The sequence below is a fragment of the Solenopsis invicta genome, chromosome 9 (genome assembly GCF_016802725.1).
Source record: "Solenopsis invicta isolate M01_SB chromosome 9, UNIL_Sinv_3.0, whole genome shotgun sequence".
NCBI lineage: Eukaryota > Metazoa > Arthropoda > Insecta > Hymenoptera > Formicidae > Solenopsis > Solenopsis invicta.
Window position 1 is genome coordinate 740,525 of NC_052672.1, and position 16,607 is coordinate 757,131.

Consider the following 16,607-nt stretch of genomic DNA (forward strand, 5'->3'; position numbering starts at 1 on the left):
ACCAGCAACATCGCCGGCTCCAGCCTGCGATTATCAATCTCGTGGGCAATCGGGCGAATGCCGGATGCCCAATTATTCGAAATTGTTATTACCAACCTCTGTGCGAAAGACCGTCCGCGCTGCCCATACGTGGTGGCGGTGGGCATCTTCTGTTCGGTGGGTAGTGACTCAATTCCTCATACATGTGCCGCCTCGGATCCCACGTCGAATGACTCCTTATCGAGCCAGTTCCACCTATCGAACACATACTACAAAGGTCGTACGACACGTTGGCGCCTATCAAGATTCATTCTCAACTAACAGCCCTGTTCCCTTTAGAGGATTTGAAACTTTGAGAAAAAGGTGCTCTTTCTTTTCTCTTTTTTAAAATGATTAATATGTAAATCAGTTAACACTCGTTAGGCACCAACGGCGTGGTAAGCGCAAACAAGTAGGAAATAACATTATATCTCTGCTGGAGGGACATACAAACTTGGTAACGTATATAAAAACATTTCTAAGCATGGCGAACGAAAAAAGAAATTGGCAATGACTGTGTGTATGGGATCTGTCTGACATTGTCTGGGAGCCTAACGTTGTATATGCGTTGAATCTCGATGTGTGTTCCTTGAGAAAAGATGAAAGAAGGAACTATCGTGCCGATGCGACAACAACTAGACAAGTCGAAACTGGTCTAAAAGGAAAGTGTTGGCAGTTGTGGCTTACTTATAACTGTACCTCGCTTGATACGATCGCAGGTGTTATAGTTTGAACCGGGTACGGGTGGAAGCTTGCGATTCGGTGGCGCGATGTATCCCAATTCGTCCCGAAGATCGGATCTACGTTTGTCCAGGGTAGCGCCGCCAACTCCGGTTTGCTGGTAGACTACGTCATCTGAAATGAGGCTCGATCCAATAAATGCGAATTCTTAACAGATCTGATCTCACTATTAATATATTGTATTGATTATATATGTCATCACCCATGCTTGTGAAATAAAAGAAACACATGGGATTAGGAAAGTTATGAAAAGTTTGAACAGGATTTCAAGACTAGGGTGGCCGACGCGTGGATTGAGATCGTCAGGAAATTATTATGATTCAATGTTACAAAGTAGTATTGTTACGACTAGCTATATCAGTAAAAGAGTAAGATTTTTATCGCAAAAGTTTCATTTCCCGACAAAATTCCACCGTCTTTATGTGACTTAGCGAGTAAAAGTAATTAAAAAAAATTGGTATACATTGTCCCTCGTAATATTTCTCGTCGGCTGAAGAGATACCTCGCAGCCGCGTTTGCTCCGGGCCTCGAGTTCTTCTCGAGAGTGCCACGCAAATGACAACTATTCCTACTATTATGACAACGACCGTTGCACCGACCGGCACCACCACATTTACATCGAGCCAGCTGGGTAACCACGGGAAGTATCGTCTCACGTCCGCGGTGTTGTCATTACCACCATTACGTACAGGAGGTGCGATCGTGCCTGTTTGAAGAAAAAAAAGATACGTGAATAATGATTACCTTTATCGCTACCGTGACCCTTCCCCCTAAGAACGCAGATCACGATGACGGCAACGATTATGACGAGTATTGCTGCTACCACGGGCACGACCAGGTTTAAATTAGCCATGAAAATTTTTATCGGGTCCTCGTCGTTGCCACCACCGTTCACGTCCGGTAGCTCGCGGGCCGGTGCAATGGTGCCTGGAACAGAAAACGTTTCGGCGACCGTTCAATCCAGTCACCATTGGCACCGGCTACGAGGCGCCGTTGTGCATCGATGTGCAGACGACCATCGCCCATACTTACCGCCAGTCACTGTCAAAGTCGCGAATTCGTACTCGGCTACAGCGAAACCGGCATTATTATGAGCCGTGACACGCAAATGGTACCAACTAGCGGGATCCAGGTCCAACACTACGAAGTTACCACCCGGCTTGACGTTGTTCGAAACCTGATTCCATTCCTGTTGCAGTCTGAAGAATGAAAAACGCGATTTTTAACTTGTCCATTTTGATATTGGGCTGAATGTTTGCTATGTATTATCATCTTACTTCTTCTTGTGTTCAACAACGAAATACAACATGGGGCAGCCACCATCTGACCAGGTACTCAAGTGTAGAGTAATACTATTTGTGGATACTTCGATGAATCTCGCTGCTTCAGGAATGATCGGTTTAGATCCCTTTGTGCGCGTGTTTAGGATATCCGAAGGATCGCCGATTCCAATGCTACAAAAAATCATGTGTACAATATTTCGCCATTGTAAAAATTAATTTACAATTCTGATGATTAAGTTACCCGTTGTAAGCTGTGACGTAGATCTGATATCGAGAACCGCACCACAGATTTTCGAGAGTATATTTCTGTGCCGTGGAGCTAATCTGAACGGTCTCCCAATCACCGAACTCGGGTTTATAGTGAATCGTGTAACCATGAATCGGTGCGTTATCGGTGGGATGAGGACGTAACTTCATCGTCAAAGAGTTGGTAGTGGTAGCTGTAAGGGTGACCTGCGGGGAGTGCGGAGGAGCTGCGAAAATACAACGTTAATTTTAATTTAATCGATATCTAAAGTCAGTAAATAAAACTTTCACGTGCCAGAATATCGATGTACCATGTACGACTAACTGATGAGTCACGGTGTCATGTCCGAAGGAGTTTTCCACGTAACAAGAATATTCTCCAGCGTCCGCGCGGTCGACTTCTTTGATGAATAACGATCCTTCGGGTAATTGTCTTAATCGGTCGCTCGGTTGAAGTGTAGCGCCTCGTACCTTCCATGTTACTTCCGGTGCGGGTACGCCGACGGTGAGACACGGTAGCTTGACGTCCTCTTTGTATGTCGCGGTAAACTTGTCATCGAACGATGCGATCTTGGCCGGGACTGTACGCAGTTAAGTATAAAGTTTAGAACTCTCTTTGATTTATAATAAATCATAAAATCGCGTAAACGGTTCACAAATTTTATTTATTTCAACTAAAGTATAAATTTTTAGTGAACTGAGCAAGAAATTACCTCGAACACTTGGTCCTAAAGTCACAATCTTGGAAGCTTGACCTTCGCCAATATTCGTACTAGCAGTCACCCAGAATTCATATCTAAGTTGTTTATCTAATCCAGAAGCTTCGTGAGTTAATTGATTCGGTGGTACTTTCTGGCTGGTTGGCTCCTCTGCGTTGTCCGCTTTCGTATAAACGGTGTAATGAGAAATAACTCCGTTAGGCTGGCTGGGCGGACGCCATGAGATCAAAATGGATTCTGAAGACATGACTAGAGCTTTGATAGCGATGGGAGCTTCAGGTACTGAAAATAGAAACAAAAAATATTTATTATCCGAAAAAAAGGTACTTTTATAAGTTGAACAGTTTCTCAATTACCATCTTGCTCAGTTTGGCAGTGAATCGGTGCGGATTTAACGCCGTCTCCACCGGATGTGAAAGCCAGAACCTGCATGCTGTAGTTTGTATATTTCTTGAGTCCGTGCAAGATGGTCTCGCTGGAAGACGTGATTTTAATGTCCTTCGTATTCTCATCGTACCACGTGTCGGACGGTCCATAGATGACCTAAAGCAAATGTTTAAAGACACTGTTGCAAAGGGTTTTATGCCTCCAGCTTAAGTCGCATTTTTACTAACTTTATAGCCGGTGATGACACCATTGGCCGCGCTGAGTGGCGGTGACACCCAGGACACTCTGATAGTCTGAGAGGTGAGAGTCGTGCAGGTAGTGTCGTGGGGTGGTTGCTCGGGTACGCCTTCTGCAGTGTGCTGCCTGCGTTCCTCGCTCATTGGTCCGGAACCGACCTTGTTGAATGCCTGAACGACCACACCATACTGAGTGTAGGTTTTGAGGTTTGCTATCTGCAAGTGATGCTCCTTTATGTCCTCTTTGGAGAAATCGACGGTCTCAAACATGTACGGTTTGTCCGACGACTGTCTGTATCCAACGTAGTAGCCGAGAATCTCGCCGTTCCAGTCCTCGCGCGGAGGTGGTTTCCATGTTACCTGTTAGAATTTACATTTACCGGATATGATCTACATACATTTTAAAGTGATTACTACACAATTGTTCTGCTTACCTTGAGCGTATGCTGATCGAGAGGATCTACTTTGACGGAGGTTGGCGGACCAGTAGGTGCTTCCTCGGCGGTAATAATAGTGACCGTGTCAGATGGATCAGATATGCCAATTTCGTTCTCGGCGACGATTCGAAGATGATACGTGGTCGCGGGTCTCAGATTGAATACTCCAGCTACATTCTGTTGCGAGCCTGGTACAAGCACTCGGTCAATATCAGTTTCCCAAGAACCTTTACTGATCTTGTACTCGATAACGTATCGTTTGATTGGGCTGTTTCCGTCATAAGGTGCGGCCCACGATAATTGCACCGAACGTCCTGATTTATCCAATACTTTGAGACCATATGGAACTTCCGGCACCTCTATAAAACACATATAAATTAGATCATGACTCAAAATGCTTGAAACACTATTATTAGTGCGTTATGTATAATTACATAAACCAACCTTGTACGATCATGTTAATGCTAGTGTCGTCACTACCAAAGGCATTCGTGGCTACGCAAGTAAATAGGGCAGAATCACTCCTTTCGGTTCGTTTGATACTCAGGTCTGACAATACTCCATTGGCCAAGATTTCTTCGCGAATAGTGTAACGAGGATCGCTCTTTGTATCCAATCTCTTGTTGTTCATGTTCCATAAAATGCCAATTGGTTTCTCTCCTTGTGCCTCGCATTGCAATACAGCTGGTTCTCCACGACGAGCGGTTTGATTTCGTAGTTTAATTTCAAATTGCGGAGGAGCTAGAAAAATATCGCAAACAGATATAGTATAAAGCGCAATAAGATATCAAAGTACAAGACGGTTAAGCATTGAATACCTTGAACAGAAATGAGAATGACAGCTGATAAGCCTGATCCAATTCCGTTAACAGCCTCGCAAAGATAATAGCCTTCATTAGTCTTTTGTATGTTGTTAATGGAGAGAGTGCCATCCTCCACGCTAATGTCAGGATTGCTCAATTTTAAGTCAGTGTAGTCTCCCGGTGTATCCCCTGTAAGATGGAACAAACATGTATGAAACTACATGCAAATAGAACGGTTCATAATTTAGTAGATTGCAGGTGAACCTACCAGCAGCTCGTTTCCATGTGACCTGAGGCTTGGGGAATCCATCGGCTTTGCATTCCACTCGTGCATCGGATCCTTGAGCAAATGCTTTATCGGTAGGTTCCAGAATCCAACGAGGGGGTACTGTTACAGAATAAACAGATTAGTCTTGATGCACTTTTGTGCATACGGGATTGTGCAATATCCAGGAGCCAGTCGCTTGGAAACTCGAGTCGTTAAGAATTTATTATTTATATTATTGTGTATAATACAAGTAATGTAAAAAATTACACTGTGTGACAAATTTAAACTTTTTTTTAGACCACAAACTAGATAATTCTTATAGATTTTTTATTACTGAAAACAAATTCACAAATAAAATTGTTCTATCACGTTACATTTTTAAGCTATTTTGTTGACTCGAAGGTATCAAAAAAATGTTACTTTTTGACATCTCAAGTCCAATTTTCTTTAAAATGTAACGTGATAGAATAATTTAATTAACAAATTCATTTTCAAAGACAAAAATCTAGGAATCATTTTTTTGTCATTATTTCTTTTCTTTTCTTATTTAAATTACAATCAAGTAAAAATAATAATTAATGGATATTTATAGCCTCTGCTTTCTTAAAGTTTAATTTAGTAACAATTAACAGTGAAAAGGAATTTTATCAAAATTAAAAGAATTTGTTTTCCAAAGAAGTTAATGAAATTGCCGATTAAAAGTTATATTAAACATTAAATATTAAATACTTTTAATATGATTAAAATCGACTCGAAAACTATTAAGAATCAAAGATTCAAATTGTAATAATTTTATCGCATGCAAAACGAAATGCGACACGCTCCTGCTACTGCGATGAATAAAATGTACAACACATGCGGGATTTTGAAATGATTATGCAGGTATCTAATGCATGAAACAGAGAGGTAGAAAGTGAAAGAGAGAGAGGAGATACATGCGAAAAGAGAGACTACAGATTTGGCTCAGAAGGAGCCCAACGACGAGCATGCACGAAGCGCTATCGAATTTGTACTCGAGCACGGTGCATCATGCTGTACCGCGTTTACGAATAATACTCGATTACGCTCGTTCATGTTTAAACACATGCATATTTAAGTATATCTACTATGCTACACACGCGTCTACAAAATGAACAAGGCAAGATGTGTGATGAGAGGTGGTGAAGGGACAAGGAGAGGCGTGTTTGGGGAGATCCATTCATGGATGTAGGGCTGTGATGAATTGATCATTAGGTGAATTCTGAGATATGGTTGGATGGTCGGTCGGTCATCTCAGTGCAAGGACGCGTTTTAGCCCGAATGAGGGGGGTACGGTGAGGTATAAATCGACACTCGAACGTACATGAGACGGACAATATGCAATTTGCGTGTGAGACCTACGCAATCCTGCGATCGCAAAGTGGCATTTAGATCATTTGTGCTACGCAGGGATGGCGAAGCCATACGTTCGTGAAGGATGTAGAAAACGCGATATGGATTTCGCGTTTGTGGAAAGGAAGATACATCCTGAGCGTCGCGTTACTTCGCCACAGGGATGATCGAAGCCAATGTAAAAAATCGCAGAAGAACAGCTGACGATGAGAGCAAGATAATGAAGGCGGCAAAATAAACGAAGAAAGGCCAACGGTTCGACAAAAGCTGATTGATTCTCGGAGCGCAAAGAAACGTTCGCCCAGACAGCACGCATGACTAAAAAAAGGTATGAAAGATATCTTAAAGACATTTTTTAGACATGCGTGTCTAAAAGGCACCTTTAAAATATTTTTTAGACGTCTTTTAGACGATGCATTACTGTCTGAGCGGATTGATCTTGCTCGTTCGCTCGCTTGAAAAATCGGCGGATACATAATAAAGAGTAAATTACAGCGGTGAGAAGTAAATATAGATAGAGACAGAGAAAGAGAAAGAAAGAGACAGAAAGTGTGAAAAAAGTGGCAAGACAGAGCGGAAAAAGAGTGTACGCGCGAGGAGGTCGTCACCAGCGACGAAAGCAACGCTCTGTGTACAAGTTGGGCTGAGCTCCAACCAACTGAAATGCTCCAGAAAGCTTTCGCCAACAGGGGGAAAACACACGTTCAGCGTCACAGCAACGATGAATAAAATGCAACCAATCAAGCCTGCACTCAAATACTCGCGCGGGACCTGCGCGGCCGCGTTTCTTTTTTTTTTTCATTCCGAAACTTCGCTCAACCATCATTATCAATTATCAATGTCATGTCATTCTCAGTGCTCCGTTCTTTACTCTGGACCTAACCGTGGACTCGTAAGGTCGCCTCGTGGATCGCCCTGCCCGACGGATTACTAGCGACACACGTGTAACGTCCGCCGTGCTCCGGTGTTACCGACTCGATCAGTAGTATACTTGTCCGTGGGCCGAGTTTCCCGACGCTGAATTCCATGAACTGCGACAACGCTTCGTCCTCGTGAGTCCAGACAATCTCGATCGGTGTGTCGCCTATCGGCACCATGCATGCCAATTGAGCGGCCTGCCCGGCATAGATCGGTTGGTCTCCAAAATCGAACGGACTGATCCGTGGCAGGACTGCAATGGAATGGCAGATAGATCCATGCACCCATAACGATTCTCATTCCGGTCCTTTCACGATCGATGCGAACAATCGTGTGCGTCAGTCCTCATCTGCATTCGTTTTCCGTAATACTCTCTTCCGTCGAGGAATCTAACGTTGCTTCTCCTCATTGTATCCAGCGTGCTGTTATTCTCCATGGATTATACGACGAATAATCGATCGGCACTAAACTAATTACATGAAATAATCGAGATTGGCGGTGCCTTCGACTAAATCGACTGATGAGATAAGACTTCGGTAAGCGAGCTATATCGAGATGAGAGAAGGGATGCGGAGTGACAGAGAACGTGGTAGAGAATGAAAGAGACAATTGTGGGCCGGGAGAGAACGGGAGAGACGCAGCTCATCTCGTAGTAATCGACGCCTCGTACTCGATTCAAACGGTCGTGGGCACAAACTACTCTCGCCTATGCGAATCAGCTAAACAGTTTAGCCTCGTTACAAGGAAGACAGCTCTCTATAGATAGAAGGGAGGAATATGCGTCGAGCAATGCAGATTTCCAGACATACATATCTCGACATAATATCATCACAACAATTAGGACAGACAGATTGGAGATTTTACGACGTACGTGAAGCGGCAGCAGGGATCGTAAATCTAATATATTGAAACGCTCTACTGATAAATAGATATATATATGTATATAAATCTACAACCGAATAAAAGGGTAAACGTACCACTGCTTTCCGCTCAAATAGTAACACGCATACAAAACGGTAGTACTCTCACTACGCGTACGCCCGTTAAACACCATCATCATGCCGCGCGGTTTCGCTTTGTGTTAAAGAAAATATATGTAATATACATATTTTTTTTTTTTATTTTGTTCTTTGTTTTACTGGATGCTTTTGTGATCGTGTGTTCGTTTTCTCTGTACCGTTCACTTTCAGATGGGCGCTATGCCGAGCACTGCCCGCTGGATTATCGGCGACGCAAGCATACTCCCCGGCGTGCTCCCCCCTGACAGCGGGTATCGTCAGCGCCGAGACTCTATCCCCCAACGCGGTGATACCCACTCCGTCGCCTACTTCTAAATGGCGGCCCTCGAACAACCACTTGAGCGAAATCGGCGTGTCCCCCTTCACAACCGCGCAATGGACGATTATCAGATCGCCGGAGTTGGCCTCGTCGAACATGAACGGCTGCAGATGTGGAACGACTGCCGAGAGATAGAGAACGGACAGAAACTAGAGACAACAGACAATATAATAAACGGAGAAAGAAAAAGAGAGAGAGAGAGAGAGGAAAAGAAAGAGAAAATGACAGAAAGACGGACACACGGGCGAGAATGAACATCCCGCAAGATGAATCTGCGCCGCGTGAAATTTAAAATGCGATATCATCGGGTATGATTCCTTATTCCTGTACTTGTAACAGCTTACTCTCGTATCTGGCCGCATTCGCAAAAGTGACAGTCACAACCTAAACTTTATCGCGACGGATATTTGAGCGGAAATTGATTTTGATAATACGAGTGTCTACGGGAAGAAGCGGCGGTTTAGGATGGAAGAGGAAGCCGCTTGTGAGCGGAGGAAAGGAGAATTTGCAGGACTTCAACGAAATATCGAGCAGAAGATCCTTTCGGATCGGTATGCACCGTTCACAATGAGATCGGCCGAGAGCTCGTGTCTGCCGGCAAAGTTTTCCGCGACACACGTGTATGTTCCAGCATGGGTCGCCTGGACGGATCCTATGCTCAGTATGGCGCCGCGTCCACCCAGATCCACAATCGAGATCCCAGAATGCGGCGAGATCGCATGACCGTTTAAGGTCCAACGGAGCTGCAAAGGTGGATCGCCCTCGACCACTGCACATGGTACCGTTACTACTTGACCCGAATTAAGTGGCTCCTCGCCAAACGAGAATGGCAATAATTTCGGAATGACTGGAAGAGAGAAAGAGAAAGAGATGAGAAAAGGAGAGAAGGAGTCTTGAAGCCGCAGACTGAATCAGCAGAGCCGAAGTAGCGCGATTATTAGATCGACGACAGGAAGTCACATTATCTCGTAAAACGTCCTCGCTTCTTTCGTCTTCTCTATGTTTCTTCTTGCTTCCGCTTTAAAGCATTTCCGTGCCGATCGTGTCGTTCTTGTATTGTATGAAGCTATACGTTTCATGTTGATACCAATCAACAATAAAATCAAAAGAGAGAACAGGCGTGTGTGAACCAAGGAAATCGAGAAAAAAATATCACGTTCAATGCAACATTCGATGACTAAAGTGACAATGACGAGCTCTAGAGAACACAAACACACGTCGTGCTATGAGTAATATGAAAAGCGAAGATACAGAAAAACTCAGAGAAAAATAACAATGTGAAAGAAAATACAAAACGAGGATGAGAGAGGCTTACGGGAAATACCGGAGGGATGAATAAATTAGATAACGGATAAATTGGGATGATAGATGGCTAAGTACAGAAATGCGAATCGCGGCCATAATTTGTCGAAAGATGTACCATTCACGTCCAAAGTGGCCGAATGAGAGACCGATCCAGCCGCGTTTGAAGCGACACAGGTATACTCTCCAGCGTGTCGCGCAGCTACCGATTCGATGGTCAGTTGTTTAACGCGTTTTCCGGTATCAGACACGATCACATCGCCATGATAAGATTGTATGGGACGGCCGTCGAAGGTCCATATGATCTCCAGAGGGGCATCGCCTTTAGTCACTACGCATTGCACCGACACTAAATCTCCGGCGTTAACGGGTTCCTCGCCGAAGGAAATTGGTCCTATCTGTGGGGAGACTGCGATACGAACAAGAAGATAAAGTATACGACTCGAGAATGATGGAAAAATCATGTGTAGTATCTCTGTGAAATTCGATGAATACACATACTTGGATTTTTTAATCTTGAGATCCCAGTAACGTAAGGAATGAGTAGCTTTTGCGATTTTTTCTTGAAACGTAAGATATAAAGGGAATAAAATTGAAGACGTTGTTCAGGTTTTTCGTGATATGGATCGATATCCAAGGACAGATTCTATTATCGAAAATAGCTTTAGCAGTTTGTATTTGTTGAAGGAAGGATAGATTTCGAAAGTTGTGGGATAAAGTGCTGGCGGTGACACTACGTCTTGACATGCGGCTTTTATTAAATACCATTGACCGATAAAGCGGCGGAACGGCTGACGGATCCGACCAAATTGCTCGCGACGCAGCTATATTCGCCAACATGGCGAGCAGTCACAGATTCAATGGTGAGGACGGATGTCTTTTTCCCGGTATTCGTGATTATCACGTCCGGATGAGTGAGATGCGTAATAATTTCACCATTGAGGCTCCACCGTATTTCGATCGGTAGATCACCCTTCAAAATGCTACACATTGCAGAAACTTGCTCGCCCCAATTAGCTGGTTCTTCACTGATAGAAAATGGAGCGATTTGCGGGGCGACTGAAAACAATCGCAGAATATGATCAATATAATTGTGTATATATAAAATATGTATAAACCCTTTTCTTTAATCAATCAGAATCGTAGAATTATATTCATCGTCGAGCAAACGTACTCCGCCTTCAACATTTCCATCGCTCAATAATCTTCGGTGTCTTTGCTAAACCTTCGTATTCGTATATTATCAGTTGCCAATTATACCTCACGCGACGGGATGGTTTTAGAGGGGTGTCGTGTTATCGTTGTTACGTGAGGATAGGAGAACAGTTTTGTCTAGGTACGTTAGACTTGCAAGCAGAATCTTAAGCTCAATCTCTCAATCGCAGCAAGGCACTTCACTTCATGCAATGCCAGTACCGTTCACAGCCAAAGTGGCGGAGTAACTCGTCGCTCCAGCAGCATTCGAGGCTGTGCAAGTATACTCCCCGGCGTGTCTCGGGCTCGCGGCCTCGATTGTCATTAGACTGACTCGCTTGCTGCTGCTTGATATTGATATATCTCCATAATTCTCCTTGGTGATAGGTTCTCCGTTCAGCGCCCATGATACTTCGATCGGTAGATCTCCCTTTACGACTGTACAGACCGACGAGACAGCCTCGCCCCAATTCGCGGGCTCGTCGCTGATCGAAAATGGCGCTATCTGCGGAGCGACTGAAAACGATTTTCCAAAGAATGACAAACCCATTCACAGACAAATCCATCGACCTTGAACACCGTATACTAATAACTACATCAATACACGAGAAAAATTAGTGCAAAGATACTTGATTCTCTTAAAAGATATTTATGTGTTTTCCTCCATGTAAATAATAAAATAAATAATTTTAAATTCGTGAAAGATAACTTTCACAAATTTAAAATTATTTTATTATGATATTTACATGAATATAAAGAGATAGTCAAATTCCGTGAGAGAATAATTGCAATGCCACTGCTTTGAGTTAATATAATGTGACAGGACAGCGAGGCGAAAACCTTTGCAATTATCGCGATAAGGCCAAACAACAGATAGACGCGTCCTCATCGTACTCCCCGTACTTGACGAAACGCAAGGAAATGTTGAAAAGATTGTGATTGCGCGGGTGCAGAGATTGAAGGGAGTGATGATAAGGGAGGGACGATTTTGTCTTCGCCCGGCGGAGGAAGAATAGTCGAGACGTCGCGTATATGCTCGCGTGTACATGCGCGCGGTGTTACCATTCACGGCTAGAGCGGCCGTATGGCTGGAGGCTCCGGCTTTGTTCGACGCGGTGCAAGTGTACTCGCCGGCGTGTCTAGCCGCGACAGCATCGATCGATAGTACGCTGAGACGTTTTCCCTTTGTGATAGAGAACTGATCTGTACTTTCGGCGGATATCAGCTCGCCGTTGAACGCCCAGGCAATGTCCATCGGGAAGTCCCCTTTGAGAATAGAGCAAGTCGCAGAGATCGCCTCGCCCGAGTTAACCGGCTCGTCACCAAATGTGAACGGGAAAATCTGCGGAGCAACTGCGATCGCGGATCGCGCGTGAAAATCTCAATAAATAAATGTTACACACGTCGAGGTGAAATTCCCTCGCGATCATTACGATCTTTACGATCCTTTACGCGCAATCATTGGGAACAATCACGGCGATAAGGAGTAAGGGTATGATGTCGTCAGATTAAGACAATGCGATGAAGCGGGTTTATGATGATCTATGAAAAGTATGAATCGCAGTGATGGATTATGCAAGTGCTGTACGACGTTTATCTGGCGTGCATGTGTGCTTCTGGAAACATGTAGGTACCGTTGACGACGAGCGTAGTTGAGTGGCTGACGTTGCCGGCTCTGTTCGTAGCTACGCATGTGTATTCGCCCGCGTGCCTCGCAGCCACGGATTCGATGCTGAGAGCGCTCATATGTTTATTTATGTTCGTGATAGCGATATCCGAGTCGTGCAGACTAATCGGTTTGCCATTAAATGTCCAAACGATCTTTACGGGAAAATCGCCTTTAATAATGGAACACGTTGCCGAAACCATGTCACCCCAATTCGCCGGTCCGTCACTGATCGCGAAAGGCCCTATGTGTGGCGCAACTATAATATTATATTAACAATCAGATGTCAATTCTACAGCCGGTAGATTTAACCAAAGTTACATTTTCCAAAATAATAAAGAATAAATACAGGACTTGTAATAATCAAATAATTACAAGTATCACAATCCTATTATAATAATCAGTAGATTAAGAGCGTTATAATCCTGCTCGTAGAATCGGTTCTTTCAATCGCGTCAGAAGCGATCTGAATCATTCCCGATATCGTTAAAATAGAAGAGGAAGATTATCGAGACGAAATTCTTCACATTCTTTTTCACACTTCCGCGCGAAAGAAAAGGGTTAAGGGAAATTGTGGGAGTGGATATACCGCTCTGCACATGCACGATTGGGAGAGGTGAGAAAAACTACGCGAAACACAAGACGTGAGAAGACCTTTATACCGTTCACGGCCAGTGATGCGGAATAACTCGTTCCACCAGCGACGTTGCTAGCCGTGCAGGTGTATTCCCCGGCGTGGCGCGCTGTCACGGCATCGATCGTAAGCAGACTGACACGCTTGCCGGTACTAACTATCGATATATCAGGATGATCTCGAGAAATTGGCTCGCCATTGAGTGCCCACTCGATCTGGATTGGGTGATCGCCCTTCAACACCGTGCAAGTAACGGTGATGGTGTCACCCCAATTAGCCGGTTCTTCGCCGATCACAAACGGCATAATTTCGGGCGCAACTAAGGACGTGTCTTAATTATAGCCCTATTCTGCTTTCGCCAAATTTTAAATGCAATTTCTCACCAGATTCACTTACAATGCCGTATTACATGCCGTATTAAACTTAATACAATTGTAATAGATAAAATGTACAACATGTGTGAATAAATCTCTCTCTTCATCTTGCGATGTCGTGAGGCACAGCCCGTCACTTTTGTTAGGTCTGAGAATATGAAGGAACGTGAGGACCTCTTGGGAGTAAGTGTGTGAATAGCAATGGTGTCAAACTACATGAGTGGACGACTCATACATGCATTGTATTAATAAAAACTTCGAAGAATCGTCATATGATACCGTTGACAGCTAAGGAAGCGGAAAAGCTCGTCCCACCGGCAGCGTTAGTGGCTACGCAAGTGTACTCTCCAGCGTGGCTAGCCGTAACGGCGTCGATCGTTAGCAGGCTGACGCGCTTGCTGGTGACGATCGTTATATCGGAAAAATCGTGAGAGATCGGCTGGCCGTTGAGCGCCCACTCGATCTGTATCGGTTGATCTCCTTTCAAAATTGTGCACGTCGCCGTGACTGTTTCTCCCCAATTCGCTGGTTTCTCACTAAGTACGAAAGGCGCTATCTCCGGAGCAACTAAAGTGAATAAATGACCGATCGTATAGCGACTAATCTACTGCAAATTACTGACATAACATTGACAAGTACGAGTACAATAGCACATCTTTGCGATCTGACAACGTCTTGAAGATCGCGGTTGACCATCGATGACGATTTTAGGGACGGGAAGGGAAAATGATAATAAACGGATAATAGACGAAGATGGGACATGAAGGACAATTGTGCAGGGAATCTCTGAAACGAGATGTACCGTTCACAGCTAAAGTCGCCGAATAACTAGTCGCTCCGGCTTTATTCGACGCTGAGCACGTGTATTCCCCTGCGTGCCTGGCGGCTACAGACTCGATGCTGAGGATGCTATTCTTCCGCGTCGTCGCCAGGATATTAATGTCCGAACGATCTGGCCGAATCGGCTCGCTGTTCAACGCCCATGTGATCTCGATCGGTAAATCACCCTTGAGGATGGCGCACACGACGGAAATGGAATCGCCCCAGTTGGCTGGTTCCTCAGCGACATCGAACGGCGCGATTTGCGGTGCGACTGCAACGGGTTTTACGTGTTTTTCCCCCTCTCTCATTTGTCTCTTCTACATAAACTGTCAAACCTTGATAACGTAGTTACCTGACGCGGGAAAACTAGAGAAAATTTGAAAAGAAAGAAGAAAAGAGCTAAATAGAGTTGCCGAAGTAGCTGCCATTGTTGCCATTACTCTTTCCATTAAACGACTTTCTATTACGTACGAAAGTTTCGATCGGGGAGGGAAGGAATGGAAAAACAGGGTAAAAGACCGATTTCAAGACCAACATTGTTTTTAACGATTATCGTAGATACCGTTGACTGTCAACTCCGCAGAATAAGTGGTTGCGCCGGCAGCATTGGAGGCAACGCAAGTGTATGTGCCCGCGTGACTCGGACTCGCAGAATCTATAGACAGTAAGCTGTTCCTCTTGGTAGTCGTCACGGATATTCGATTTTCCTCAATAGGCATTCCATTCAACGCCCACGTGATCTCTAATGGGATGTCACCGTTAACCACTGTGCAGACTGCCGAGACGGAGTCACCCCAGTTCACCGCCTTGTCAGCCATTTCGAAAGGAGCGATGCGCGGCGGTACTGTCATGGTCACAGAAAACTATCTCACATTGAACCGGAAGCAAGACGAAGGAAATAACGCGTGAAAATGAGCTCGAAAATTACAGAACGTAAAAATTTCGATCTATCGATCATTTCTTCTCTGAAGAGATGCAATTCTCTTGAGAGTTTGATTTGGAAAGTTCAGCAATGGAATATAATTGTCATTTCATGGAGACTACTGACGCGATCAGTTAAGTCTCGAAAACTGCGACGCATTATCGTACGTGTAATTTTTCCAGCGTGCCACAAAGCGCTAAAAGAAGCATAGCCCGGTATTTCGTGCGTCCAACCAACCACCCAACCGTCATTGATTCAAATTGGACAAGCGTACCGTTCACCGAAAGAACCGAAGAGTGGGTAGTGGTTCCGGCTGTGTTGCTCGCAGTGCACGAGTATTCGCCCGCGTGTCTTGCGGCTACCGATTCGATCGTCAGTTGGCTGATCCGTTTGCTACTCCTGCTTATCACTATATCGGGATTGTCGTAATTGTGTTCATCGAATGCGCCATTCGCGATGTCGATCACACGCCCGTTAAACGACCAGATTATGTCGATAGGCAGGTCGCCTTTTATCACGGCGCATTGTACTGTCGCCATCTCTCCCGCATTGGCAGCTTCGTCACCGAAGGTGAAAGACGATAGTTGCGGTGCGACTGTAACCGCGAAGGGCACATTCGTGAATCCACACGTGGGAGCTTTCAAAGTGACGCTACCCGTACATTCGCGGTAAGGTAATGGGAAATGTACTTTACCGAATTAAACTGAGAACCAAACTGGACGGCTCATAAAACAGCACTTTTGAATCTTCAGAGGGAAAATTGGTGAAGGATGAGGAACGATATTTTAACAAAGGACATCGAACAACATTGTAATGATACATTATAAAGCGATACGGGAAACAAAATCAAAAATAAGAAAATAAAAGAGAAGAAAAGAAAAAAGTACGTGGACCATCGTTTCGCTGTCACTGCGGGATGGACCGTGTG

General features: G+C 44.6%; 1 protein-coding gene across 50 annotated transcripts in view; it reads right to left on the bottom strand.

Annotated features, from left to right (window-relative positions):
• The window catches only part of LOC105203138 (Down syndrome cell adhesion molecule-like protein Dscam2), a 78,654-nt gene that overhangs the window by 8,352 nt on the left and 53,695 nt on the right, over positions 1-16,607 (bottom strand). For 20 of the 50 annotated variants that reach the window (XM_039453858.1, XM_039453845.1, XM_039453842.1 and 17 more), the window contains 15 exons: positions 15,954-16,274; positions 5,139-5,258; positions 4,886-5,059; positions 4,512-4,808; positions 4,065-4,426; positions 3,622-3,990; positions 3,364-3,550; positions 3,002-3,289; positions 2,600-2,869; positions 2,284-2,515; positions 2,037-2,213; positions 1,792-1,958; positions 1,223-1,465; positions 706-873; positions 97-234 (listed from right to left, as the gene is read on the bottom strand). In XM_039453858.1, coding sequence (XP_039309792.1) covers positions 97-234; positions 706-873; positions 1,223-1,465; positions 1,792-1,958; positions 2,037-2,213; positions 2,284-2,515; positions 2,600-2,869; positions 3,002-3,289; positions 3,364-3,550; positions 3,622-3,990; positions 4,065-4,426; positions 4,512-4,808; positions 4,886-5,059; positions 5,139-5,258; positions 15,954-16,274 — 3,513 coding nt within the window. Of the gene's footprint in view, positions 1-96; positions 235-705; positions 874-1,222; positions 1,466-1,503; positions 1,687-1,791; positions 1,959-2,036; positions 2,214-2,283; positions 2,516-2,599; positions 2,870-3,001; positions 3,290-3,363; positions 3,551-3,621; positions 3,991-4,064; positions 4,427-4,511; positions 4,809-4,885; positions 5,060-5,138; positions 5,259-9,324; positions 9,613-10,185; positions 10,477-12,323; positions 12,615-12,895; positions 13,187-13,589; positions 13,881-14,737; positions 15,029-15,319; positions 15,602-15,953; positions 16,275-16,607 lie in introns of all 50 variants that reach the window. The other 30 variants (XM_039453883.1, XM_039453882.1, XM_039453880.1 and 27 more) reach the window with 17 other exon arrangements.